General features: G+C 35.6%; 1 protein-coding gene across 12 annotated transcripts in view; it reads left to right on the forward strand.

The window, feature by feature from the left end:
* Nucleotides 1–24820: 24820 nt before the first annotated feature.
* CNTLN (centlein) overlaps nt 24821–27375 on the forward strand; it is a 427436-nt gene continuing 424881 nt past the window's right edge. For 10 of the 12 annotated variants that reach the window (XR_012484846.1, XM_074282960.1, XM_074282961.1 and 7 more), the window contains exon 1: nt 24821–24865. Coding sequence is in view for 9 of the 12 variants with exons in the window: in XM_074282960.1 (XP_074139061.1) it covers nt 24860–24865 (6 nt within the window). In the remaining 3 variants the exon portion in view is untranslated. Of the gene's footprint in view, nt 24866–24984; nt 25426–27375 lie in introns of those variants that run through there. The other 2 variants (XM_074282962.1, XM_074282963.1) reach the window with 2 other exon arrangements.

Below are 27375 nucleotides of genomic sequence, written 5' to 3' on the forward strand. Positions count from 1 at the left end.
CTTTTAATGAGGGAGGGCTTCTGTGATCCAGGTCTCAAAGCTATGTTATTCTAGTCAGCACTTATATAGGACCTACTGCCACATCACTAAAGCACTTCACATTATGATTAGGATAATTATTTTATAGTTATTTGTTATAATATTACATTTGTATTGTCATTGTTCTTTCATTTCTCATAAATACAGAATAATAATAATAACAACAGTAGTTAGCATTTGTGTAGTATTTTAAAAATTTCAGGTGCTTTCCATACATTATCTTGTTTGATCTTTACATCAACCCTGTGAGGCAAGTGCTATTATGAATTCCATTTTGCAGATTAGGAAACTGAGATTCAAGAGATTAAATGACTTACTTAGGAGGATATAGTTAGTTATTGTCTGAGACAGAAGTTGAACATGTTTTCTAATCCTTAAGTCTATGGCTTTATCTACTATTATGATAAGAGATATTATGATAAAAGAATATAGTGATTTTCCAGCTTTAGAGAAGGCTACTGCAGAGCTGGTATTATAACTCAATTTTAAATTATTTGACAAGTGAAATAGTCTTTAGATGATATAGTATTTCACTTGGGGGGGGTAGGGTGGAGATTGAGAGCATCAGATCAGCAACTCATTCATTATTTATAGTTGTAGAGTTTCTTAAAACTAAACATTAAAAAAACCCAATTATTTATTTTGAATGATCTTAACATTTTTTTGAGTTCCTCATTCTTTTTCTTACTTTAGTCTCTCCCCACCTATTGAGAAGATAAGCAATATGGTGCTTATACATATGAAATCATGCAAAATATACATCCATATTAGCTGTGTTGCAAAAAATATAGAAGAAAAAACAAAAAAATAAGAAAATTATACTTCAATTTATAGTTAGAATTCATCAGTTCTCTCTCTGGAATTGCTTTCTATTTTCCATTATGAGTCCTTTGGAACTATCCTGAATCACTGTGTTGATCAGAGTAGCAAAGACTTTTCTATTATAATGTTACTGTTACTGTGTACAATGTTCTCATGGTTCTGCTCACTCATCAATTCAAATATATGTTCTCAGATTTTTTCTGAAGCCATTTCCCTTGTCATGTCAAATAGCACAGTAGTATTCTATCTCAACAATACTTGTGCAGATATTCTCAATTGATAGTCACATAAGCTATTATATGTCAGAAGCAGGACTTAAACTGGAGTCACCCTTTATCCACCATGCCATATGGCCTCTTGTGGTCTTTCATAGAATTAAAGTCCTTTAAACACTAGAATATCATAAATTTACTTCTGGTGACTTCCTTTTAAAAGCATCAATTTGTTAAACATGGGTTTTCACTGAATTGTTACACTGGTTTATCCTGATCCTCTAAGAATATTAAAATCAATTGAACTTGGTCAAATCATTTATCTTTTAAGTTTCCTCATTTGTTAAGTGGGGTTAGGGTTAGATTGCACAAGAGCACTTCTTAAGTCTTATGCTTCTTAATCTACTTTTATTTGAGCCTAAATATGTCATATTCCCATTCAATGCATTTTTGACAAGCAGGTTGGGAACTGTATAACAAATAGAAACATTTTTAGTTAGGAAATGATGGTCAAAAATCTCTCCATTCAAAAAGGGATAAGGTTTCCTACAGATTTTCATGCCACTGGCAGAAGAAGTTCCACAAATAATTCATAATCCTAGGGTGGTACATCTCACAACTCTCTCACAGCACCCAGCTACGCTTCATTACTGCTGCAATTTGCCTTTACAGCTGCCTTTCCTCTCTGCTTCCAAACATGCTGCTTCTGCTTTTCCACAGAGTGACTGCTATCATCATCTCTCCAGTTTCTTCTTACAGAAGAACAGCATCTTACAGATGGCAGCTACAGCCATCTGTAGCTGGGCTGCTTCTTCTCTCTTAATCAGCTGCCACCTGTTAGAACTAACCAGCCACCATTCTATCTTCTTTCTCAGACAGAATGATGTAATTGGAGTTGTTTGGTTTGGTTTGTGTTGTCTAGGTGTTTTTTGGGTAGAAAAAAGCATAAGGTTAAGAGTTTCTATTTGGGTTTTTCTCCAAATCTTTTCTCCTGATCTACCCTCTAAGCAAGAATTTCCAAGCTCACTTGATATTGTGATAAAATGAGAAAATTTCTTTTTAACTCCTATTATGTCCCTAATAGCTTTAAATTCTTGCTTGCTCTTGAGCTTTGAGAAACATCAAGGAAGCACTTAGCTATACTAGAGAAGCTGGGGTAGATGGAACTGGTCATCTTTTGCTTTACTTTCCTGAAACCAAATCCAGGTCATGCTTTTAGAGGTAATAGTGAAATCCCAGATGTGACCATTCATGTGAGTGACTGAGGTAGAATAAAGTTGTAGGTAAGAGGAGTGAAGAGAATAATGAACTGGAAGACCAGTGTATTCTAAAAGAAGGAAAAATATATATTAAAGCACCTAAATATGAATGTAGGAGTTGAGATGAAGAAGACAATTAGTCAGATACTGATTACCCTGTGAAAAAAAGGGAAGTGACTTATAGGCCCATGGGCCTATTAATCATATGGACAAGATGATATAGGAAAATGGAATGAATTTTAAAGAGACAAACAGAGTGATGGCAATAAGAGTCTAGAAGGAAGGGGGGGAAACTCTGCCTCTAACTCCTGGTGAAATGTGTTGGAAGGTAAAAGAGAGAACACCTTATCCTGAAGAGGATAGTCAAGGTTGTATCTTCAAGAGAGAATCAGGTTTCTTTGAGCACCAGAATATGGAAAAAGTGAGAAATGACAAGATCTAGGGTGAAGGGGATTTTGTTAACAAGAAGTCAGGATTCTCCGAGGGTATAATGGAAAGGAGAGGCAGAGAAAAAAAGCAACTGGAGTAGGATAGTCCTCAAGTGGATAAGAATGAGGGTACTGGAGGAATTACTCATATATTGGGGGTTGTATTGCTTCAGCAGACAATAACTCAGAATTACAGGGATATGAGAAATAGGAGCTGGAATTTTTTTTAAACATTTCTGGAGAAGAATATGCTAAAGACCCTGATACCAAGGGCCTAATCTACCAGGGTCCTGTGATGATTGAATATAATGTATTTGAAGTAATGATAGTATGGATTCCCATTTTGGATCACTCCAAACATAGGGTTACTGAACAAGGAATTGACAATAAGTTCTGCTTATGCATCTGGGTTAGAAAATAGCCGATGCTTGTGTCTAGCCCATAGGCCAGATAGAACTCATACTCAATGTCAATACCATAGCTTTATCTAGAATAGTTGAAAGTAATAATACAATTGATAAGAAGAAGGCATTTAGTAGCCAATCTCTGATACTCTAAAAGGACAGTCCAATTCTGGTTCATTTTTTCATGTTTTTAAAGATATATTATATACTTTCAAGTGTAGTCCTTCTAAGGTTTTTGGTTCACTGAGGCCCAGGAACTTTTATAGTTCCAGAACCTGGAAACTAATGAAAATCATAGAGACTGAGTTCTTTAGAAACCCCAACTCCTATTTCAATTTTTACATGAAGCTTTACCTAATTCTACTTGCTTGGAAATGATCTTTCATTTTCCAGCTCTCATATAGTATCTTGTATTGGTCTTAGTATTTTTCTTATTTTCTTATATATTATAAATGTATAGTTATTGAATACCACAATCCCCTGATGAATTGTGAGTTCTGTAAGGAAAGGGGCCATATCTTAAATTATTTTTTAAATCTCCCTTTTGCTCTTACTGCATTATTTTGTATATCACACACACACACACACACACACACACACACACACACACACAAGCATATACTATATATATAGTATATACTAAAAAAATGCACTCTCCCACCAAATGTTAAACCAGGTTTATGGACAGCTATTCTTTTAGGGTGATTAAGACTTGTTGCCAAGAGAGATTTTTCCAAAGTCACACATTCCTTCTACTCCATTTATACTATAGGAGGTAAGTTATTCAGAATAATCAACAGAACAATATTTATTTATATTTGTATATGCACATATGCAGAATTTGTACATAGTTGTTTGCATATTTTACCTCCATATTTGACTATGAGCTCCTTGAGAGTGGTAATGGTTTTTTTTGCTTTTCTTTCTATTCCTACATTAAATACAGTGTCTGCCATTTTGTGTAGAAATTTAATAAATGCTTATTGACTCATAGTTATTGTTCTGTCCATTTACAATGTTGTAGTGATTATGTATCCTTTTTTTGTGCTGTTGATTTTACTTCATATCCAAATCTTTGAATGCTTTCTATATTCATAATTTCTTTTCTTTTTTTTTTTTTCCTGAGGCAATTGGGGTTAAGAGACTTGCCCATGGTCACACAGCTAGGAAGTGTTAAGTGTCTGAGGCCAGATTTGAACTCAGGTCCTCCTGACTTTAGGATTGGTGCTCTATCCATTGCACCACTTAGATGCCCCCATTATATCTTATAACACATTAATATTCCATTATATTCATATACCACATTTTGTTTAACCATTCAGCAGTTAAAGGGTCTCTCCTATGTTTTCTTCCTGTCTTTTATTCCCACAGAAAGTAGTGATCTAGATAGTTGGTTGTACATGGGGCCTATCTTTTTATCAGTGACCTCTTTGGGATATAGGGTTATCAGGAAAATCTCTGGGTCAATGGATATAACATTTTAGTCAGTTTTCTTAAAGACAGTTCCAAATAATTTCCCAGGATTATTGGACTGATTTCTTTTTTTTTTTTTTTTTTTTTTTTGTCATCTTGCCAATTTGCTGAGTGTCTGGTGAAACCTTAGAGTGGGAGTGGAGTTTTTTTAAAAAGTGACCAATTGTTCAGAAAATTTCTACTGGAACCATTTCTCCATCTCCTCTAGTTAATTTATTTTAATTTTTAAAAATCTATAGGAGATAAGTGCTTATTTAATATGTTACTTTCCCCCAATTGCATGCTTTATAACCCATGATATATATATATATATATATATATATATATATATATATATATATATAACAGGCATTACCATCCAATTGCATGTAAATCATCCATAACTAGGATGAAAAGCAGAAGAAACTGGAATTATATCACAGTACTTATTATCCATTCTTTTTTTGTTACATTCTTTAAATTGAAGCAAATACAACAAAAGATAATGTTTATAGTGTTTTTCTTTTTTTGTCTAGACGTGATTTCATCAGTTTGGGGGATGTCCAGTATGGAAATTCCCTACATTGATGTAGGTCAGCAACTCCCTATACCCTCGGGTATTAGAAAGTTGCTTCCACCCCTGAAAGTTTAAGTGACTTACTCATGACATATGGAGCGTGTCAAAAAACAGGTCATCCTGATTCAAAGGTCATCTCTCTAATACTAGCCACTATGCAATGCTGCCTTTCCTAAATGAAAAATACATTGCTAAAATACATAATGTAAGCCTTTTTATCTCTATAAATATGAATGAAAGAATGAATGAATGAAAAAGCATCTATTAAGCAATTACAGGGTCTCACCTTTCTGACCATCATCATGTTCTGAGCTGTCTTTGACAATTCATTGTTCATTTTCTCAGTGTTCCAGTTTAGAATCCATTAACATATGAAACTTTAACATCATTCCTTATAATATCTTGTTGATTAATGTATAACTTTTAATTTATTGTGTTATTTATTATAATTCCTCCTAATCTTCACTAATTTATGTCACTTCTTTCTCTTGGTAAAGCAACAAATTTCAGTAAATTATTCCTTAATTTATCAAAAATGCATTTATATATAAAAGACCATAGGGCCATAGCTGGAAGGGACCTTTGGGATTATCTAGTGAATATTGAACCTGTGTAAAATGTTTAAAAGGGGAAAAAAGTATTAGCTTATTAACTCAGATTTAGCTATTTTTAAACTTCCTCAAAATAAATTTAAAATATGAACTGAAAAATTAGATTTAAAGGAGTAAGGATGAATCTATTATAAAGAAAAATAAAATAAATCCAAAACATATATTTCCCAGATTCACATAACTAAAAACAACATTCACAATCTCAAAGAAAATGTGTTTGCATTTTAAATTATGCTACTTTAATATCTCTTCATAAGTAGAGAGAAACATTACAGAATTAAGATCTACCATATGAATTTAGGAGGAATATTCTATCCTAAAAATGTGGAGGGATTATTTAAAGGTAAGTAACTTGTTTAAAATTTCATAACATAGAATAAGCAAGATGTACAGAAAGATAAGTGGTTGATAGAAGACCACTTACTTCTATGGCTTCAGCACACTAATATTATTTCCAGTTAATAAAATTCAGACAGAAGCAGAGATTTTTAATTTAGGACATAGACACAAATCAAGTGGCACAAAACAAATGCCATATAAAATAATTAGTGAATGCCATAAGCAGGCAGAATAGTTTATGGAGCTCTGAATAGAAGATGGCGTAAATGAACACACTGGGATAAACAAAAGAAGAGCAAAAAAAGAAAAAACATCCAAGTATGTTAGAGACTAGTGAGCAGAAAAGGAAGACAGACTTTTAAATAACAACCATAAAATTGAATAATTATAGTTGTTTTACAAATATTTTTATTAGTGCTTTTTTCTTTATATAACATATCCTATATATAATTACACTTTTTCACTTATGCAACAATGTACACATCTTTTGGAGGTAAGCCAATAATCTGGAAGGATAAATTCTCATCTAAAAGATGAGAAATTTGTTCAGATGAAATTAGTTGAAGAGAATAATAAACAACTGCTTTCAGTAAAAACCAAGACCCAGAATTTTCACTAAAATTTTTAAATGCCCAATAATTCTCTGTAATTATATACATATACAGCAGAGGGCACTAATATAATTATAGTATTTAGATCTGGCAAGTGTAATTATCTGTAGTTCTGGGATTCACCGGAAGTAGTAAACTGGAAGTTAACAGTCTTTCTCATTTGTCATCAATTAATAGTTTCCTCCAATATAGTGAAATTCCTTGCATGAAATTTACTTAATTTTAATAGCTGAAGGGGCATAATAATGTGAAGTTAATGTTGATTATCCCCTAAGAAAGAAACAAAATAATGAGTGATCTTTGAAAACCATAAACTAGCTTTCTCTGAAGACCAATAACACTCTATCAACCTTTCTCACCTACTTCCCCTTTCCCTCAAATAGATTTTCTCCTAACTATATCACCTCCCTTATCACCATCCCAGAAATCTAAAAATGGAAAAACTTTAGGATATGCTAATAGCTTTTTATGATACACTTGGAGCATTTTCTGATTGTAAGGAACTACATCAGGGAATTGGAAACTTTGAGACAAATGTGGAAAAGGAAGAAGCAGTTGGTTATAAAAGAGTATGTTGGTTAAAGGTGAGGGAATTAGCTAAACACTTCCCAAATATGCTATTATAACCTTTCATCATAGGAATAAACACAGTCTATAGTCAAACAAATTTGTCTTCTCCACCTTCCAACTGAAACTCATAGAACAAATATTACTCCTGTGCCAAGGTATAAAGTTTCCCTATCAGAGCACATGTATATACAAATCACCTCAAAAATATTACCACTTTTCTTTGAAATATGGAGAATTAGAAAAATATTAAGGGGAGACAGAATTGTTTAGCTATAGTATCCATTTCAAACTCTGCAGTAGGTTGAAAATTTGGTTTACCCAATAAATCTTTCACAAAAGGACTTCATCAACTATTGTTAATTAGAAAATAAACATACACTGAGCAGGTGAGGAAGAACATGCTCCAATAACTTAGATGAATAATATTTAAATGGTATTTAGTATGAGCCTTAACTTTTCCATATTTGACAAAAATGATAGATTTGTTACTCTAATCACTGATAATGCAAGTCATTGCAGTGAATTCTAAATGAGGAATTATGCTATTATCCTCACAGTTGTCATCAAGATTCAGTTTTATTCTCCATTGAATAGCTCTGTGCTCAGAAGACTTCCGATTATTTTTTTGTTCTCTTCTACTTACTAATGCCATATATTCTGAGTCTGTTGGCTTAAAATACACAAAGGATTCTTATTTGGCAAGTTGTTATGATCAACTCCAACATTAAACAGCCTTTGATCATAGTCAGTTCTTTGGGGATTTTGTAGCAGACTAAAAAAAAAAAACCCTTACATTTAAGACTAAAATCAATTTAATTTTTAAAGCAACCTTTAAAAAATTCTTCTTTCATAATGTTTAACAGAATTTTAATTTCTATGATATTTGACTACAAAGTTAATTGTAAAGATGCAATTCTTTGAATAAAATTTTAAAAATAGAAGTTTCTTGAGGGCAGGGACTACATTATTTTTATCTTTGGATCTTCAGTGCCCAGTTTAGTGCTCTGTACAAGGTAGGTGGATTAATAAGTAATTGTCAAATTGAATTATCCGATTAAAGTGACTCACAATGAGGTGTGAATTATTCATAGGTTTAATCTTCAAAGAAAGGATAGGAATAAGAAATAGGAGGCCCCTTAGTGATCTTTGAGTCCTGCATCCTCAATTAAAACACTTAGAGGGACCTGAATATAAGAACATCTCCAAGGATAAAGAAAAATTTTTTTCTCATTTGACAGGCCTGGTGTTTCCTATTAACAGATTAGGAAGCTAAAGTCAAGAAAGGGAAAGTGGCTTGATAAAAATCAAAGTACAAATAAACAGCTCAATTAACTTTTAAACCTACTTTTCTTACTGGATTCAGTAAGAATGATTTTGACTTCTATCCTGGACACTTAGTGCCTTTCTCAGCCTCAGTTTCCTAATTCTTTAAATGGGGATAACCTTAGCACCTACTTCCAAGGGTTGTGAGGATCAAAATGAAATAGATGTCTGTGAAGTGCTTTGCAAATCTTAAAGCATTATACAAATGTTGGCTATTATTATTGTTATTTTCATTTTAAAAGCTTGTTAACTTACTTCCCATGGATCTCTAATAATAGCATGAAGGTGGGTGGGGAGGAGCAATTATTTTGTCCTGGAAATAGTTTTCCTAAATTGGCTACTAACCCTGTCCTTCTGGCCACAATAGTTGAATAAGGCTCATCAATTTAAGCAACACCTTGCTGCAGAAAATCTGATTTTTGCTCTAATCTTTAACATTTTATCACAATTATGATACGTTATGCTAAGATGTTTGTTTTTCAACTGGAAAAAGTAGGGGAAAGCTCATCTCTGAGGTATTTAATTTAGTTGGTTACTGATTGCTGCTTTTGTGATGAGCCTCTGCTTTAGATGTCAGTGTGGCTGGAGCTGTAAAACTGAGAGGAAGCCTTTATGGTGATGGCAAGCTGGTGGTCATTGTGAGATTAGAACTCCCTGTATGCTTCCACTTCTTTACATATTTGCTTTGCAATAGAATTTCAGGAAGGCGAGTGTATAGACACTTATTCTGTTCACTGTTCCCAGGAAAACATAAAATAAGTTGAATCATGGTGATCTTGACCCTTTGTGATTTAGCCATTTTGTTACTGCCTTTGCTCCACCATTGCAACAATCTTACAGAAGCAGGAACTTTGGGCTGTGGGGAATCTAATTCTTCTTCAGAACTGTGATTACTCCCTGCTGGTTGACAGTCAGTTCTTTTCAAGATCAGGCTTATTTGGGAGAGCTGCTTTAGTGAGGGAAGAGAACAAAGGTAGCTAAAGAAGAAATAGGGAATTGTCTCCAGTTATCAAGGTCCTTGCGGTAATCCTATCTGTCTGCTTGTTTTCTCCACCATCAGATCTGGTAGAACTTCTGATTATTAATTATTTTCTAGGCTCACTGACCGCTTATCTTTCTCTTGTTTCTGGGTCTGACCTACTGCTATCCTAATTTCCATTCTTTGTTGTATATGTCGATACTGCTCAATTCTTATGTCTTGCCTGACATACTTGACATGCTGCTACTAGTGCCCATAATGTGACACTTTTCACGTATTTGCAATTTATTTTCTTAGTGGCAGACATACCGTGACTTCTCTGATGCAGTGAAGTGATCTGTGTGATTTGGGCATATAATAGAATCAGAGATATTGAAGCTGTGCATCTTTGTTGGAGATTTGTGGCTTGTGAGATGTAAGATGTGAACAGTTCCTCTGAGGCACTCAGGGACAAAGTTACCAACCTTGCACCTCTCAGTCTGTTACAGGTCATCTCTTTGTAAATTTTCATCAACAGGATTTGAAGGCAGTCTAAGGTTTGTTTTAAAATATTCTCATTGATTGCCAAATTCTAGATAATTCTCTAATGGCCTCAGGTCCCACTGTACTGAACAGTTAAAGCAGGAATTCAATCCTCAATCATACAGCATAGAATGGCAATCAATATGTGTAAGGATCCTGACAATAGGAGTTTTGGTGGCTGAACCTTAGACTTAGATTGAGGTATGTGAGTCTAATTGGGAAGATGGTTATCACATATCCTCATTATATTAGAAACAAGAAACTACATAGCTTGTTACATCATATCAATTAGTCAATATGCATTTATTAAAAACCTACTATGTGCTAAGCACTATCTAGAGATATAAAAAACAAACAAAAAACAAAACAAAAAAAGCTGCCCTTAAAGAGCTTACAATTGAATGGACCTCCTAAATAAAGGGTTAAGTAGTTAAGACACTGGAAATCAGAATATATGGTAGTTTAGAACCAGTATATATTTTCTTTGTAATAGAACTTGAGTGAAAAATAAATGTCACATGAAAATTCCATTTTTAAAAGAATTTTGTTCTTAAATGATCAGAAACCAGTGAGTAGGCATGAACTATGTTTCTTTTACCTTTCATCTTAAGTGCAGTCAAATGTATCCCATCTATTTTATGACTCCTATTCATTCAGAATCTGTATTGTATTCAAAATGGTTGCCATTCAAAATTCTTGGGAGTTTCAGATGTTTAGGTGGCTTTCCTAAATGGAATATTTCCTAGGTTAATAGAATGTTAGAGACTAAACAGACTTCAGAGACCTAATTAATCTCTTATACTTTTGATGTGAGGGACCAGTTGCCCCCTTCTGATCCTTCTCTCTTTGCCCAAATTCTGTGTGTGTGTGTGTGTGTGTGTGTAGATTCTCCCTCTGCACTACATCTCCCAGAAAAAAGCATGTGTTCATTGGAAGAGGATCTTGAAGGCTGGAGGCATATGCTCATTTGTAGGTACTTTGAAAAAGATAGGCTGACTAAGCAAAAAGGGTATAGAACCATAAAAGGACAGAACATGCTAGAGCATGAGGAATCAAAAACTCTTCATATAATGGCTTGAGTTATGTACTTTCTAACTAAGAGAAGTGTGAGACCAATTTCTTCCTGTCACAGATCAGAGTAGTCCAACAAGGAAGTTAACTTATTACAGTCAATGACAATTCAATTTTGTATATGCAAGCAAAAGAGCTATATAAAGAATGTTGTTGTGAGTATTGAGAAGAAATTAGAGATATAAAGAGATAAAATGGTTAATATGGAAACTAATGACATATGGAATAAGGAACAGAAAAGAGTCAAGGGTGACTGTTGTGGTACTTTTAGCATTTTAAGTTACAAATGAAACAGTTTTTCAATCATTCTAATTGCACTTATGGTCCACCTCCTTTTTAATATGTATGTCCCTGATAAAATTCTTTTTGTCAGCTAAGTGAAGTGAGTAGAACTAGGAGAACATTGTACACAGCAGCAACAAGATTATATGATAATCAATTCTGATGGAAGTGGCTCTTTTCAAGTGAAATGATTCAGACTAGTTTCAATGATCTTGTGATGAAAAGAGCCATCTACACCCAGAGAGAGAACTGTGGGAACTAAGTGTGGTTCACAATATAGCATTTTTACTCTTTTTGTTGTTGTTTGCTTGAATTTTGTTTTCTGTTTCATTTTTTTCCTTCTTGATCTGATTTTTCTTGTGCAGCATGATAATGTGGAAATATGTATAGAAGAATTGCACATGTTTAATATATTGGATTACTTGTTTTCTAGGGAAAGGGGTGGGGGGGAAGGGAGGGGAAAATTTGGAACACAAGATTTTGCAAACCTTGTGGAAGTTGTTGAAAACTGTGTATACATATGTTTTAAAAATAAAATCCTTTAATAAAAAATAAAATTCTTTTTGTCACATTTTGTATATGGTAGCAGCATACTTCAGATTGCTTATCTTCATCATTAATCTTTTAAGAGTTCATTTTAGGAGTTTGGCAATGAAGAAGAGGAGAGATATAAGAGATAGCTTCAAGGAGCAGTAAAGTCAGGTTTTTTGTTTTTTTTTTTTAATAGAGAATAGAGAACTAATGCAGTAAGGAGGTTAGTGGATAAAGAGGGATTAAAGCTTGAAAGGAGAGAAGTGATGATAGAAGTCATAAGGTCTTAAAGGAGTTAGGAGGTGGAAAGCAGTAGAGAGTGGGATCAAAGGCATAAACGCAAAGATTGGTCCTAGTTTGGAGAAGGCTCTGGCCTGTGAAATTGGACAAATGTGTACATTCATTTTTAATTACCCAGTGACATTAAAATACTAAAAGTCATAGGAACAAATTCAGTGTTCCCTTTTTATGATCTAAAATACCTATTTAAAAGCCAAAGGTAACATTACATGCTAGGTAGAAGCACTAGAAACTGAGAAAATTAACATTATGCTATCATATTAATAGTGAATTATTTATTGTAATATCCATCCCTTTTCCTTCTATTTTCTGTAAAGATCCAACTTCTGTTAAGGTTAGTCAGTTTTTGAATGGCATGGCTGATTGATGAGATTGCTTTTTAGCCCTCAAGATAAATGCTCATCAATTTTGGGTAGGGGGAAGTCCTTACCCTGGGGAAAGAAACTCCTGTCCTTTGTCCCTCCATTAAGTTTAGGGTGTCAAGCTCATGAAAGAGAAAACCTACCAGAGTAGTGAGGATGGAAATGGCTCCCCTTTCCCATATTGCCAGAAGTTGTTGAGTCTCCTGATCAAGCTATTATTTCAACTGGAGTGGAAAAATTTTAGCCATCTTTTCATTAAATGTTCACCAATCGAGGCTAATTTTCATTTGTCAGGAGAATTCTCTTTCAGAAGATATTTAAGGCTCTCCTTTGGTTACTAAGAGAAACCACTGATCATTAATTTATTGATTGCCAACTAGCCTAATTAATAAGTTGATTATTAATTACCCAGAAACTCTCTCAGGACTTTTATTTATCACAAAACTTTCCTAGTAAAATCAGGGCTATTGTCTCTACCACTTTGTTATAGTGCTAGAAAGGCTAATACTGCAAAACAAGACAAATTTAAGTAGTAATAACATAAGACAATAAGAAAAATTTAGACACAAACTGGTATGTAAATTAAATGCAATATTATGCCATAATAAATGACAAGTATAAGAAATTCAGTGAAGCATGAGAAGACTTATATGAATTTGATCAGAATGAAGAAAGAAGAACCTGGAGGACAAAATACATGATGATTACAACAATGTGAATGGAAACAATAACAAAAAAGTAATTGAACTCAGATTAAATGCAATGATCAATATTGATTCTAGAGGATAGGCAGCTACATTTTCTATATTGGTAAGTTTTCTTTTATCTTTTTTTTTTATTAAAAGGGAAGGTTCCAGAATGGAGTGTGGGCATATCTGAGAATAATTATGAGAAAAAAAAACAAACAAAACCCATAAAGACCAATGAAACAAACAACCCCCACAAAATACTTATTATCTCTTTGGGAAATGGTTTAAATATATATTTTTTATGCACAATCTCTGGCACTATAAGTTCTATCCATTTTCTACCTATGTGCTTCTATTTTAGTGTTCTTTATCCATTTGTAGGGCAATAATATATAAGCAAAAGGCTAGAAGCTTTAGTGTTAGTAACTCACACTTTGGATATCCAAATGTAGCTTGATGTCAGTGTTACTAACGTTAATCTAGTTCTCTGAGGCAAAATTTGGTATATGTGAAACAATAATATCCAACCTCTGGAATTTTAGAAATATCACTTTCTAGACCACATATTTCTCCCCATCTCTTCCCCAACTCCAGCCCCCTGTAGTCCAGGAATCTTGAGTTTCCTTTTGTCCATATCTCTTCTACCTTCTACCCTCTAACCCTAACCTCATCACTAATGAAAACTGAAGCTTCGCTATAACTCCTGTCACTCTAGGACACCTGAACTTTGATTATGCATGAGTATATATAGCATAAGGGTAGGAGTTCTAAATTATGTGGTTCATTGATTCCTATTATAAGAAATGGTAATAAAGTCAAAATAATAGGATTTTTTTCATTCAAGCCAACTCCATTTCTTGGCTACAGAGTAGATTTATTCTTTATATTTCTTTCCTCTATTAACATGATTAACAGACATTTACCACAGAAAAATTATCATCTATTATAGCTTACAAGACACAAAATCAGAAATTGGAAATAACAAAGAAATCAAGAAAATCATATCGAAAGGGCCTTTTCACTAACAGTTCAGAGGAAGGGAGTTAAACCTGCCTGTTCACTTCTTGTTCTCAGAGAACTGACATTCCTTCTAGCCTCAGTCTAGCCATATCATCATTTTGTTTGCTTGTTTTTGTTTTGTTTTGTTTATGAGCAGAAGCCATGGACAATACAACTAGCTGAAATTCCCAGGCACTAGTCTCTTCACTCATAGCAAAAAGTCTGAGTTGACTTTATTCCCTTCAACCACCATCATGCAAATCTTTCTTAGCTTGCTTTTCTTCCAACAGGAACTCCAACTTAAATTGGTGGTCAGATGCTCTGGCTCGATCTCCTTTCATGTACTCTTTCTCTCACATGAATCTCTTAGCCAGGGTGGGAAGCAAATAACACTCTCTGTCTGAGATTATATTTCTCAGAATTCACATTCTTTTCCCTCAGAAAAAAGGTACCCAATTACAACAGATTGTAGAGAAAGCAAGACATATTCTACCAGAGAGAAAATAACTCCCAAATATTCTTTTGTGACTATGTTTAATAAAGGGTATGTCCTCTTCTTAGATTGCCATACTTATATGTACAGTTTCATAATCTTTCAATTGAATGCAAACAGTGGAGCTCCAAATAAAGATCACCTAAAAACTTGTTACTACTGAAGACAAGAAGGGTTACTATAAACTGTAGAAAGTCATTTAGTCAGTAAGTATTTTCTGAGTGCTTACTATGTTTAGATAGTATTCAGTACTAAGAATGGTATAGAAAAAAACTTGTCTTCAAGAAACTTATAATCTAGTTAGAGAGACAAAACATGTCCACATTAATCAACATGAGATCTATTATCTTTCAATATATGAGAAATTCAGAAAAATATAGATGCCAGAAGAATCTGAATATGAGCTTGGCCACAGTCTACAAGTGTTGAGTATCTGCCATTTAGTAATATATTTCCATATTTCTAGATCTGGATTAGGGGGTAAATGTGACAGAAAGGGAGCAGAATGTTGGAACAGTGGGACACAAGTTGAGAAAGGAAAGATGGAGAATGACAGACCGACACAATTGTATGCATGAATTGTACCCTTTTCTCAGTCTTGAAACAAAAAAGGCAACAAACTTTCAGAGATGGTAAATACAGCTGGGTGAATGGTTATCCTTAACATACAGTACAGGGCAATTGAAGTGAGAGTTGATCAACAAGCCAACATGTACAGCAACCAACATTCTATCAACTGTTTGACGCAAGTGGATAAGTAGTGACCAAGAGCTAGGAACAACTTCAAGCATACATTTTCCTGCCAGTGGTTACCTGCCTCCCTAGAAATTATAATAAGCCCATTGTCCCTATAATGTCAGACATTAGGTGGATTATGTTAAACCAGTAAACTTCTTGATTTCTCTTCCTGAAGCTTGGAACTACAGTAAAGTTAACAAAAACTAAGGGGTCACCCTTGGAGGATGGCTATTAATATTGCTGAAGTTTATGTTACAGTGTCTGTAACTGCTAATGTTATTATATTTTTAAAAATTAATTAAATTGTTTTGCTTTTGAATATAATGAAAGGTTGTAAGCATTTTTTTACATTATAGTATTCCATAGGATCTTTTCCCTCCTAGTGGAATCAGATCAAGTTCAAATGAAGAATAACCCCTAGAATTTAGGAATTATATGGAAAATGTTAGTGTTAGGAGCCTACAGAGATTATCCTATCCAAAGCTTCACCTATGGGAACTTGTCACATTGAGTAGAAGCACTTTTATTATACATGAGAGATAATTTATTTGATAATGTTTCTTTTTTAAAATTTTGTGGATTTTTTTTTTTGAGGGAGTAAGCTTTTTTGATTTTTGAGTTAGAATCTACTGCAGAATTTTTTAAAATTCCACTTCTTGTATTTTTGTATAGGGGAGATTAGATCGTTCTAAATAAATCATTAGGATTGGAATAACATCAGTAGTTATGGTGAATTAATGTCAGGCTACAATAGAAGTATCAGGACAATTTGATCCGTGTTAAGTTAGTTTATTTTGCTCCTGGTTAATTTAGAAAAGAGGTTACCCATGAACATTGTAATAAATTTAACATAATTGTCATGTAAATGTAACAATAGTAGACTTCTTGAATTATACTTCTTGGTTTTATGTGCTAATGTGTGTGTATGTACATATAACACACACACACACATATATATTTCACCGAGTGATCTAGGTATTCATTTATTTCATGAAACCCTAAAATGTGATGCTTTGTGTAATTATACTGCATTACACATGTGATCTACTTGAGATCCACAGTATGTATATTATATACTATCAATGATATTTTTTGGTACATACTTGTACTTAGTGCATGCAGTTCTAGTGTAAATGAAAGGCACTATGTGTTTGATGTATATTACCCTATGTATTACTCATAACTTTGTTCTGTGCTAAATTACATATTCTTATACTTTATGATTCTACGATCATAGAATCATTCCTACATTCAAGAAGTGTGCTGGGATCTACTTTTGAGAGCCAGTTGTTAAATTTTCAAGGTAAACATTTATTCATCAACAAATTCTACAAATCAATGCTCCATTTATTGTTTTATTTTAGCCTAGGGATGCAAATTACTATGAAGTCAACCCACCATATGTCTTTGTGTAATCAGAAAGTGAAGAATGTTTTTTACATTTTTATATGCGATAAAACTTTCTTAAAAATAGAACTACTCTGTAAGAAATGACCAACAGGATGGTTTCAGAAAGGCCTGGAAAGACTTACGTGAACTGATGCTGAGTGAAATGACCAGGACCAGGAGATCATTATATACTTCAACAACAATACTGTATGATGATCAATCTATGGACGTGGCCCTCTCCAACAATGAGATGAACCAAATCAGTTCCAATAGAACAGTAATGAACTGAACCAGGTACACCCAGTGAAAGAACTGGGAGAGTTGACTATGAACCACTACATAGAATTCCCAATCCCTCTAATTTTGTCTGCCTATATTCTTGATTTCCTTCACAGGCTAATAGTACACTGTTTCAAGTCCAATTCTTTTTGTACATCAAAATAAGTGTTTGGACATGTATACATATATTGTATTTAACTTATACTTTAACATATTTAACATGTATTGGTCAACCTGCCATCTGGGAGAAGGGGTGAGGGGAAGGAAGGGAAAAGTTGGAACAAAAGATTTTGCAATTGTCAATGCTGAAAAATTACCTATGCATAAAATTTTTGTAAAAATTAATTTAATTAATTAAAATTAAAAAAATAGAACTACTCTTAATTCACAAGATAGGAAGCAAACCAGATTTGGTTTATGGATTTAGTTGCCAGTCCTTGATCTAGACTTAAGAAAGTGGTGAAGGAAATGTTAATATTGCAGATTAAACCTGAGTACATTTTTTCAGAGAATTGTTTTTTAAAGATTTAACAGAATTCTTCTGCTATAACCTACATGATTTTCAGGAACTACAAAAAAAATTTTATTGGGTGGGGAGGACCTGTTTATGAGATTTCTCATGGGTGGTTAGCCATGAAGTCTTTCATTTATTGGAACATGACTATGGTCTAGATGGAGTAAGGAAGGAGATATGATAAAAAAAGAGGTAGGACTCAAAAATGCTAGAACCAAAGTTTGAGGGAGAATGGAGATAGATGGAATGAAAGGTGCTCTGTGTACATGTTTCCTTTTCAGGTTCTGCATCATCTTTGCAAGGTAGGTGTGGTGATTGAGGCTTCTGTGAATTGAGGGTTGAAATTTGCTTCTGTTTCTGACATTGTGGCTATTAAAGCTGGTATTATAATACATTTTTTTATTAATTATACTATTTCATTTTTAACATTAAAAGGTCTAAGTGATTTTTAAAACACTTTCTGGATTTAAAAGAATAAGGATTTTACAGTGGGTAAGTTCATATGAGCCAATGACTTTAGCATCACAAAGCAATAAATTATTCTATTTGATAGGGATTGTCCAAACTTTATTATATAACAGAGTAAATATTTTCCCCTGAGGCAATTGGGGGCCCAGGGTCGAATATCTAGGAAGTATTAAGTGTCTGAGGTCAAATTTGAACTCAGGTCCTCCTGACTTTCAGGGTTGGTGCTCTATTCACTGTGCCACCTAGCTACCCCTTAACAGAGTAAATATTTAAACTTTAAGTGATATAAAGAAATGATCACAATAAATGGGGTTATTAGGAAAGGTTTCTTAGGGACAAGTTTTAAGGTAAAGTTTGAGGGAGATGAAGGATATGACTTGGCATATAGCCAAAGGAAAATTATTTGAATTTTTTATGTTTTGTAGTAATATTTTATTTTCAAGTGCAAGTTGGGGTGTTTTATTTTATTCAGATTTCTCTTCATTACTTATTATGCTAGAGCAGCTCCATTGAAGCCTAGAATGGACGATGCTGTGTTTGTCATTCTCATGTTTCTCCAAATATCCTCACCTTTGGTGTTTCCCAACAAGTTTTTGGTTTAATGGTTGCCTCTTTGTTTCCTTGTGAGATAACATCTGTTTATTGGGTGATCCAACTATTATCCATCATTCCTACTGTTCAATCCAACACTGAACTGTTCAGCATCTTTTTATATAATTATCTCTAATATGTCTGCTACTTGACCACTTTCTTTTCTTTTTTAAAATTTATTTTACTGGTTTATTACTTTTTTATTACAAGTAAAGATGGTGTTCTTTCCTTTTTTTGCAATTAGTATGTTTTTGCTTTGTAATATTTTATTTTTGTAGTAGTTTTGTAGTAGACAATTTTTTACATTTGTTTTTAAAACTTTGAATTCCAGATTTTCTGTCTTCCTCCCTACATCCCCATCCATTGAGAAGGGGCTTGTGACATTGTGCATAACATTTCTATAAAATTTATGTTGGAAAAGAAAACATAGATCCCTTTCCCCTAAAAAACCCCTAAGAAATGTAAAGTTAAAAAAAATGCTTCAATCTGTATCCAGACACAATAAGCCATTTCTTTGGGTATGGGTACCATTTTTTTATCACAAGTCCTTCAAGATAGCCTTAGTTATTGTATTGGTGAGAATAGCAAAGTTCATTCATAGCTAATCATCCCTTGCTTTGTACATAGTACATTTCACTTTATAGGGGCTCATGGAGGACTTTCAAGGTTTTTTTTGAGAATATCCTGATCATTTTTTTTTTTATTGAACAATAGTATCCCATCATAGTCACATAATACAATTTATTCAGCCCTTTTCCCACTAATGGGCATACCCTCAGCTTCCAATTCTTTGTCCTGAGAAAAGAGCTGCTATAAATATTTTTGTACATATAGGTCTATTTCCTTTTTGATTTATCTTTTGGGAGATAGCCCTAACTTCTGTACTTCATGTCCTACTCTGTCATTCCTTCCCTTAAAGACAAAACAAACAAACAAAACCAAAATCAAAATGAATTTTTTCTTAAATGTGGAAATTTGTGTTGACACAATGTAAAAATATCTGTCATATATGTAATAATGCATAGAGAGAATAATGAATGGGTATGAGTGAAATAGTTAAAATTATTTTAGAATGTAACTGTTCAATCCTGAGAAGCCTAACCTCTAAGCTCCCTTTTCTCTCATTCTTAAACTTGTTAACTCTTCTACCCTAGCATTCTGGGACTGACTTTATATGTGTATCTATCTATCTATCTATCTATATATATCTGGGACTGACTTTGTGTGTGTGTGTGTGTATATATATATATATATATATATATATATATATATATATATATATATATATATATATATATATATATATATATATATATATATATATATATGGCTCATGTTATTGGTTTATTATGTCATGTAATTAACCAGCCGGGGGTTTAATATATAATTGGACCATAAGGTTGTGCTACCTTTAGGCTACTATCTCAGTGACTACCCAGAAGGTAATCAATCAGTAGACTTGAGGGAACTTTCCCCTAGGGTTGCAGTCTCCTCAGTTGTTCACCAGGTGGTGCTCCTAACATATATGATTAACCTACTCCCAATTCGGTTGCCTGCTGGCTCTTCTTAGTAGGCAGCTGGCCCCAGGTTCTGTGAGCATCTAGGAGAATATGCTACAAAATGACCAGAATAGGAAAACTTTCTTCCTTTCTGCTTTAATACCCTATTGAGAATTTCCCTTCTCTCTGATCTATCTCATTCATAAGATAGAAAATTTACATATTTTTTCTTAGTGGTGATGGGATTTATTGAATAACTAAAATTCTAGCTTAACACCAAAACAGAGTTGTAAAGTATGTGAATAACAAGCTGCAATGAAATTGCTGGGCAGATTTGGTTCTACCTCTTCCCCTCTTCCCCTCCCTTCTTCCTGCCATTGAAGGAATAAGTAATATTTGACAAATTTTGGAATGTATCAGGAGTGCTTTGGAAATCATTTTGAAGAAATATGATCCAAGGTGGGAAAAGGAAGACGAGAAAAGGACATTGCAGTTATTTCATTTGATCTTCTGTGTCTGTAGTTCATAACTCAGCTATAGTTGACCCATACCAGGTCAAATTTGGAATGGGTATATGAGTCAGTGCGTAACAGACTCATATAGAATGATGGATTGGAAAGGTCCTAATCTTAGAAAGGCTTTTAGTGAAGGATGTTTAGCTTAAAATATAGTATATCCTAGCAGGATGTCAACTCCATATCATCTATTGGACTTCTTAGAGAAGAAAATTGCTATAACCAACAACATGAGAATGAATCAAGTCCTTGGGTTGGCTGGCCAGGAAGCATAATTCTGAAGATTTTGTGGGCAGTGCAAAGCTGAGGTTAAATGTGAGATGTTGATTTAGCAGTTCCATAAAGGTTTTTACTCTGATGACTTTAAGTTTCAACATAAGGGAGAATATAACAATAGTTGCATCTTAATCTTGAGTGAAACAAAGCCACATAGTGAGTTTAAAAGGTTAGCATATTAATTAGCATGCTTTTAAGGTGAAAAGTGATATAAAAGAGATCATTAAAATCATGTATAACTGGAAAAAGGTTATATACTAGTTATACAGTAATTTTTTTGCATTTCTTATTATGTGCGAATTCCTGTGTTATCTGCCAATTATCCCTTGTTCTAAATATATTCATTTTAATTAGAAAAAATATATTAAGCACTTACTATGTGGAAAGCATATAGAGAATAAAAGGAAATTATCTGTGTCCCCAAAGATCTTACACTCTATTGAGTTTCTCTATGATAGAGAGGGGACATTGTGACCAGAACCTGGCTTTTTCCAACAATTTGATCTTGGACATGTATGTACTGCATACATGCAGTGCTAGATGGCTTTTTGAATTATCTGACAAACTACCTAGACTTTTCTTCAGCTTCAGAGAAACTATATGCCAATCATTCCTTAGATTCTCTCCTTTGTGAGTGGTATGGGTATTCTCAAGTTAGTCTAGAGATTAGATCTCTTTCCATCACTGAGACTCCCTACTTAGGAGGAATTCTTTCTTTTGTTTTATGCCTGTTGATTTTTATTCAAGGTGACATAAGATTTGCTATATAAAAATTTAATCAGATTGAAAATAATAAATTAAATCAGGTTGATGCTAATACAGCCAATTAAAAAGCATTAAGCACCTATTAAATGCCAAATACAAAACTAAAAATGAAATAGTTCCTGCCCTCAGAATACTTACACTCTATATATATTACTCCATAAAGCATCAGTTTTCATAGCTCTTTCCACAGAAATTATGAATATTGTTATTGTAGTTAAAAGAGAATAGATTCATGAGATCAGATAGTTTAGTTGTTAGTTGGAATTAGTTTGTTGTCATCATTGAGCTGAAACTCAGGACTGTGAGAACTCTTTTTCTTGGAAATTGGGAAATCTAACTTATTTTTGAGAAAGAATAAAGAAACATTTGGAGGTAACTGATTTTAAGTCTAATCTGTAAGGAAGAAGTGATGTGGAAAAGATATCTTAAGAAGCAATTCTAAATGCCATCTTGAGACATCTTAATGGTAGAATTGTTCCAGTTTCTGAGGAAAAGTCAGAAACAAAAATTGACAGTTTAGGTTACTTTGCTTATGATCTTTCTTATAGCTGTTATATTGGTCAAAATTTTAAATATTGCTTGTTACACTATTAATATGTTAATTAGCCAATAAATTAAATATCTTTTAATGGAAATAAATTTTTATTTAAAAAAAAATCTCTCATTCCAATTCATGCTCCACACAGCTACCAGAGTACTTTCCCTAAAATGTAGTTCTGACCACATCATAAACACTAGTGGCTCCTTAATGACTCTGAAATAAAATATTGTTTCATCCTGATCTCATCCATTTTTAATTTGCACCTTCTGTAATTTTTATTCTATATATCATTAAGTACAATAGTCATCATATATTATTTATAAGTAAATAAATATAAAATTTTTTTTAAACCTAAAAGTCAGGGGAAAGGAAAAGAGAGTAAGCTGGGGGGGGGGGGGAATCTTCTCTCTCTCTCTCTCTCTCTCTCTCTCATTTTACATGGTTAATTCTATACTGAGTCTTAGACCTTGTAGAGGGCTAGAACTGAGCAGATGCACTTGGATATTGGAGCTAATTACCAATTGGACAATTCTCTATTAACATGTTTGGGGGATGACCCTCTTCAACTCTTTGCTGGCTGGATTGGTGGGTGTGGACAAAGAAGGGGAAGTGACATGAGTGGGTGGAGTAGGAGGAGGAGATTGATTCATTCTCCTGGTGGAGGAGAGGAAGGAGGCGTGAAGATTGCTAGATCTAATCCTCTGACCCCATAGCAAAAGACCAAGAATAAAGACTTTTAATTATCCTGACTCTGGCTGATTCTAAGAGATCCAGGGTCCCAACAAGACCTCTCTATCAGAGTAATATCTTTTTTCAATAGTCTTGGAAATTGTGTCATTATGTTGATCAGAATAACTAAGTCTTTAAAATTTTTGTCTTTACAGTATTATTTGTTATTGAATAAATAGTTCTTCTGGTTCTCTTCACTTCATTCTGCATAAGTTCCTATAGTTCTTTCCAGATTTCTTTGAAACTTTCCCTTTTACAATTTCTTTTACCACAATACTATCACATCCCATTTGAGTACCATAACCTCTTCAGTCATTCTCTAATTGATGGTACCCCTTCACTTTCAAATTCTTTGCCACTACAAAAACAGGCTAGAAATAATTTTGTATGTTTTAGAATGTGTTTCATTTAGTTGAAGGAAATGGTGTATCTATACCCAATTCTCTCTCTTCTCTCTCTCTTTCTCTCTCTGTCTCTGTCTCTGTCTCTTTCTATCTCTCTGTCTCTTTGTCTCTCTGTCTCTTTATCTCTCTCTGCCTCTTTGTCTCTTTCGCTATCTCTCTCTCTTTGTTTCTCTCTCTCTCTGTCTCTTTGTCTCTCTCTCTCTCTCTGTCTCTCTCTGTCTCTTCATCTCTCTCTCTGTCTCTTTGTCTCTCTCTCTCTGTCTGTCTGTCTGTCTCTCTCTCTCTGTCTCTTTCTCTCTCTGTCTCTCTCTCTTTCTCTCTCTCTCATGTCTCTCTCATTAAAATTCTATTTTTTCTTCTTACAGGATTGTGTTTAGTTTTGTTGGATAAGGTATTCCTTTGCGTTCTGGAATACTGCACTACAAACTTTCTGATTCTGTAAATGGTGGCTGCCAAACCTTGTGTGATCCTTATTGTGGGTTCTCAGTACTTGAATTTACCTTCTTTTTGGTTGAAAAAAGGGAACTTCTAAGGAGGCAGATGTAGAAAGATAGAGGAATAATATCTGTCCATTAGAACAGGATTAGAAAGGGGAAATTGCAGATTTTAAGATTCTGGAGAATCAGTTTGTAGGTTTCAAAGGAGTATAAAATGTGAGCCAAACTGGGGGAATCTACTAGATTCCCCATGAGCCCTTTCTATTTTGGGATTGCTCTAATTTCTAGGAAGTTTTAGCCTGACATTGAACTTACTTTTTCCACCATGTAACTTTAACCTCAATCCACTTAGTTCGGAACTGTTTGTGTTCAGTCCCGGGCATTATATTTTAAGTTTGATATCAGTTGGAAAATCAAAGACAACGATTTTCTTAAACTTTGCAATGATTTGGCGCATATCGCACCATTTCTTCCACACACTTGAGGATCCCAAAGCTGGAACTCATTAAAATTTTGAAGATTGCCAAGAGAAGGGACGAGAAATGGGAAAATTGACTGGAATAAAGGTGAGAACTCCAAGCTGGCGCCAGGGACAAGACCGAAGTTTGTTAGAGCAGAAGATCGACCTTCTGGATCTCTCGATTCTCTAGCCACTTTTTACAGATGAAGCAAAAGAGGAACACAAGTGAGGCGCGAAACGACTTGACCGAAGGTCAGCATTCCAGACGAGGTCTCCTCGCCCACGTGCTCGGCTCTTTCCACCACGCCTGCGCAGCTGCTCCCTCAGAATCCTTCGAGGACGCCCGTACAGAACCTGGGAGACTGGGGAAGGTGGCGAGATGATGGTGTGTGTTGGGGGGAGGGGATGGAAATGGGATGGAAGTGGAAGGGGAGGTGGGAGAGGCAGCGCGAGAGCTAACTGGTCAAGGCGGGAAAAGGGCCGCGCATGCGCAGCTTGAAGCTCCGGTGGTCCCGGGATGGGGCCAGGGAGGGCGGAGTTTCGAGAAGGAAACTTGACCGGTTAGCGGCCGGCCTGCGGTGCGTCGCGTTCCCCGCCCCCCTCAGGCCGTTAGTGCTGCTCTCCCCAAATTTGGGGCGGGGGGCGGGGGACACGCCGGGCGAGTTGCGTTCCGGAGTCGGCCCGGCGGGCCCCGGGCGGGAGCGCGCAGCGGGCCAATGTGAAGTTGACTGGCTGGGCTGAGGGAAGCCCTAGCCAGGGAAGGTGGCGGCGGCGGCCGGGGTGGCGAAGGGGCAGAGGCCCGGGTCGGGGGCTAAGCCCCACCAGGCATTCCCTCTCACCCCCTCTCCCGGGGGGAGGAGCTCTGTGGAGGGGGCGTCTTTGGACCCGCTGCAGCTGCTGGAGGAAGAGCTGAGGAGCGTCCGGGAGGAGCTATGCCAGTGCCAGGTACTGAGGACTCCACCTGGCCTCGGCGCGCTGGGCTCCCGGGGCCTAGGGCCAGCGAGCTCCCTCCCCCTCCTCCCCTTGTCCCTCCCCTTCTTTCCCCCATTCCTCTCTCTCCTTCCTTCTGTCCCAACCCCTCCTTCCCCTCTCTTTTCTTCCTCCTCTCACTCCCCTCTCCTTCCCCTTTTTCCTCCCTCTCCTTCCACCTGTCTTCCTCCTCCTCCTTTTCCCCGGTCTTCCTTTCTCCCCCTCCCCTTCTTTTCCCTCCCCTTTCTTCCTCCTCCTCTCTCTCCTCTTTTCCACTTTTCCACTCTTTCCTCTTCTCCTCCCCTTCTTTCACTTCCCCTCCTCCTCATTCTTCCCTCCCCTCTTCTTCCCTTTCTCTTTTCTCTTCCCCTCCCCTATTTCTTCATCCCCTTCTCCTCCTCCTTCCTCTTTCCATCCCTCCTTCCCGTTCCCCTCTCCCTTCTCTTTTTTCTTCCCCTCCCCTTCATCCTCTTTCCCTTCACCTTCTTCCTCTTCCTCTCTCCTTCCTCCCCTCCCCTTCTTCTCCCTTCCCTTCTTCCCCTCCCCTTTTCCTCCTTCCCATTTCCCTCTTTCCCTGCCCCCGGTCTTTTCCCCCTAGTTCCCTCCCTTTCCCCTCCTCTTCTGCCCTCTCCACACTTTCCTCCGTCCTCCTCTCCCAGCCCCTTGTCCTTTCCACCTTCACAGGCCTGAGCCCCAGTGCATCCTTCTCACTTTACAGGAACTGGTAGAGACAACTTCTCTTGGCCGCCTCCTCTGACACACTAAGACCTTGTGATCCAGAGAGGTGAAAGCGGAGTTGGGATTCCCAGGCCTTAACCCCCAGGGGCCCGAGACCCTATTTGACTTTTCAAACCTTCCTCTCACCTGCCTTCCCCTCTCCCCCACTTCAGGCTCCTGACCCCTGGGGGACGGGGAGGAATGAATGAATGAATGTGAATTTCAGAAGTGGAAGAAGGATGGATGAGAGGTGAAAGTGGAAGTGACAGGACTTTGCAACTGATTGATTAGGTTTATGGAGTGAGTGAGAGGGAAGTTATGGATATGGAGTGAGTGAGAGGGAAGTTATGGACTTGGGCAACTGGAAGCCTTTTCACAATGAGGAGAGAGAGAGAGAGAGAGAGAGAGAGAGAGAGAGAGAGAGAGAGAGAGAGAGAGAGAGAGAGAGAGAGAGAGAGAGAGAGAGAGAGAGAGAGAGAGAATTTGGTACTGTAGGAATAGAAAATAGTATGTCAATGGGAAATAGGAATTAGTGAAGGGAAAGCTGATGATTATGTTGATTATTGTGAAGCTACAATTCATTAATTAGTTAATATTTAAATGAAACTATTAATGATAGCTGTAGCAGAAAATTCAGATTTATATAGTTTTAGCACTTATAAGCCTTCTTGGATCAGAGCAACTATATGAAGTGATACTAGCACTTAACATAGTGCCTGGCACTTAGAGTAGGTACTTAATAAATGTTTATTATTTGATATTTTACCAATGAAAGAAGATGAAGAAGAAACTGAAACAGAGATTAATTAACTTAGCCAAAGTCTCCCAGCTCTCAGTATATAGGCCTTAATTAAGCCTTTAATTCTTCAACTTTTATTAAAATTTTAAAAATTTCAGTCAAGGGTTTGACAGTTTTGAAGAATGATTTATGAAGACCTGGGACTAATTCACATTTTTTTTTTTTAACAGTATTTGCAATTAATCTTCAGAAAAATTTCTATAGCTCTTGATTTACATGTCTGTGGACAAGCTTCAATATTGGGAAAATTCCCATAAAAATAATTTCATTATTTAATTATTCAGATGATTTGGTGAGAAAGGAAAAAACTTATGTTTCATTTCTGTGTAAGGAAAGCAAATCACAGTAGGACCAAGTTGGCTATGTTTTGATCTCTACAGGGGTTATGGAAAGTTGTTGCCATCTTTCCT

Source organism: Sminthopsis crassicaudata, chromosome 1, assembly GCF_048593235.1.
Source record: "Sminthopsis crassicaudata isolate SCR6 chromosome 1, ASM4859323v1, whole genome shotgun sequence".
Lineage (NCBI taxonomy): Eukaryota > Metazoa > Chordata > Mammalia > Dasyuromorphia > Dasyuridae > Sminthopsis > Sminthopsis crassicaudata.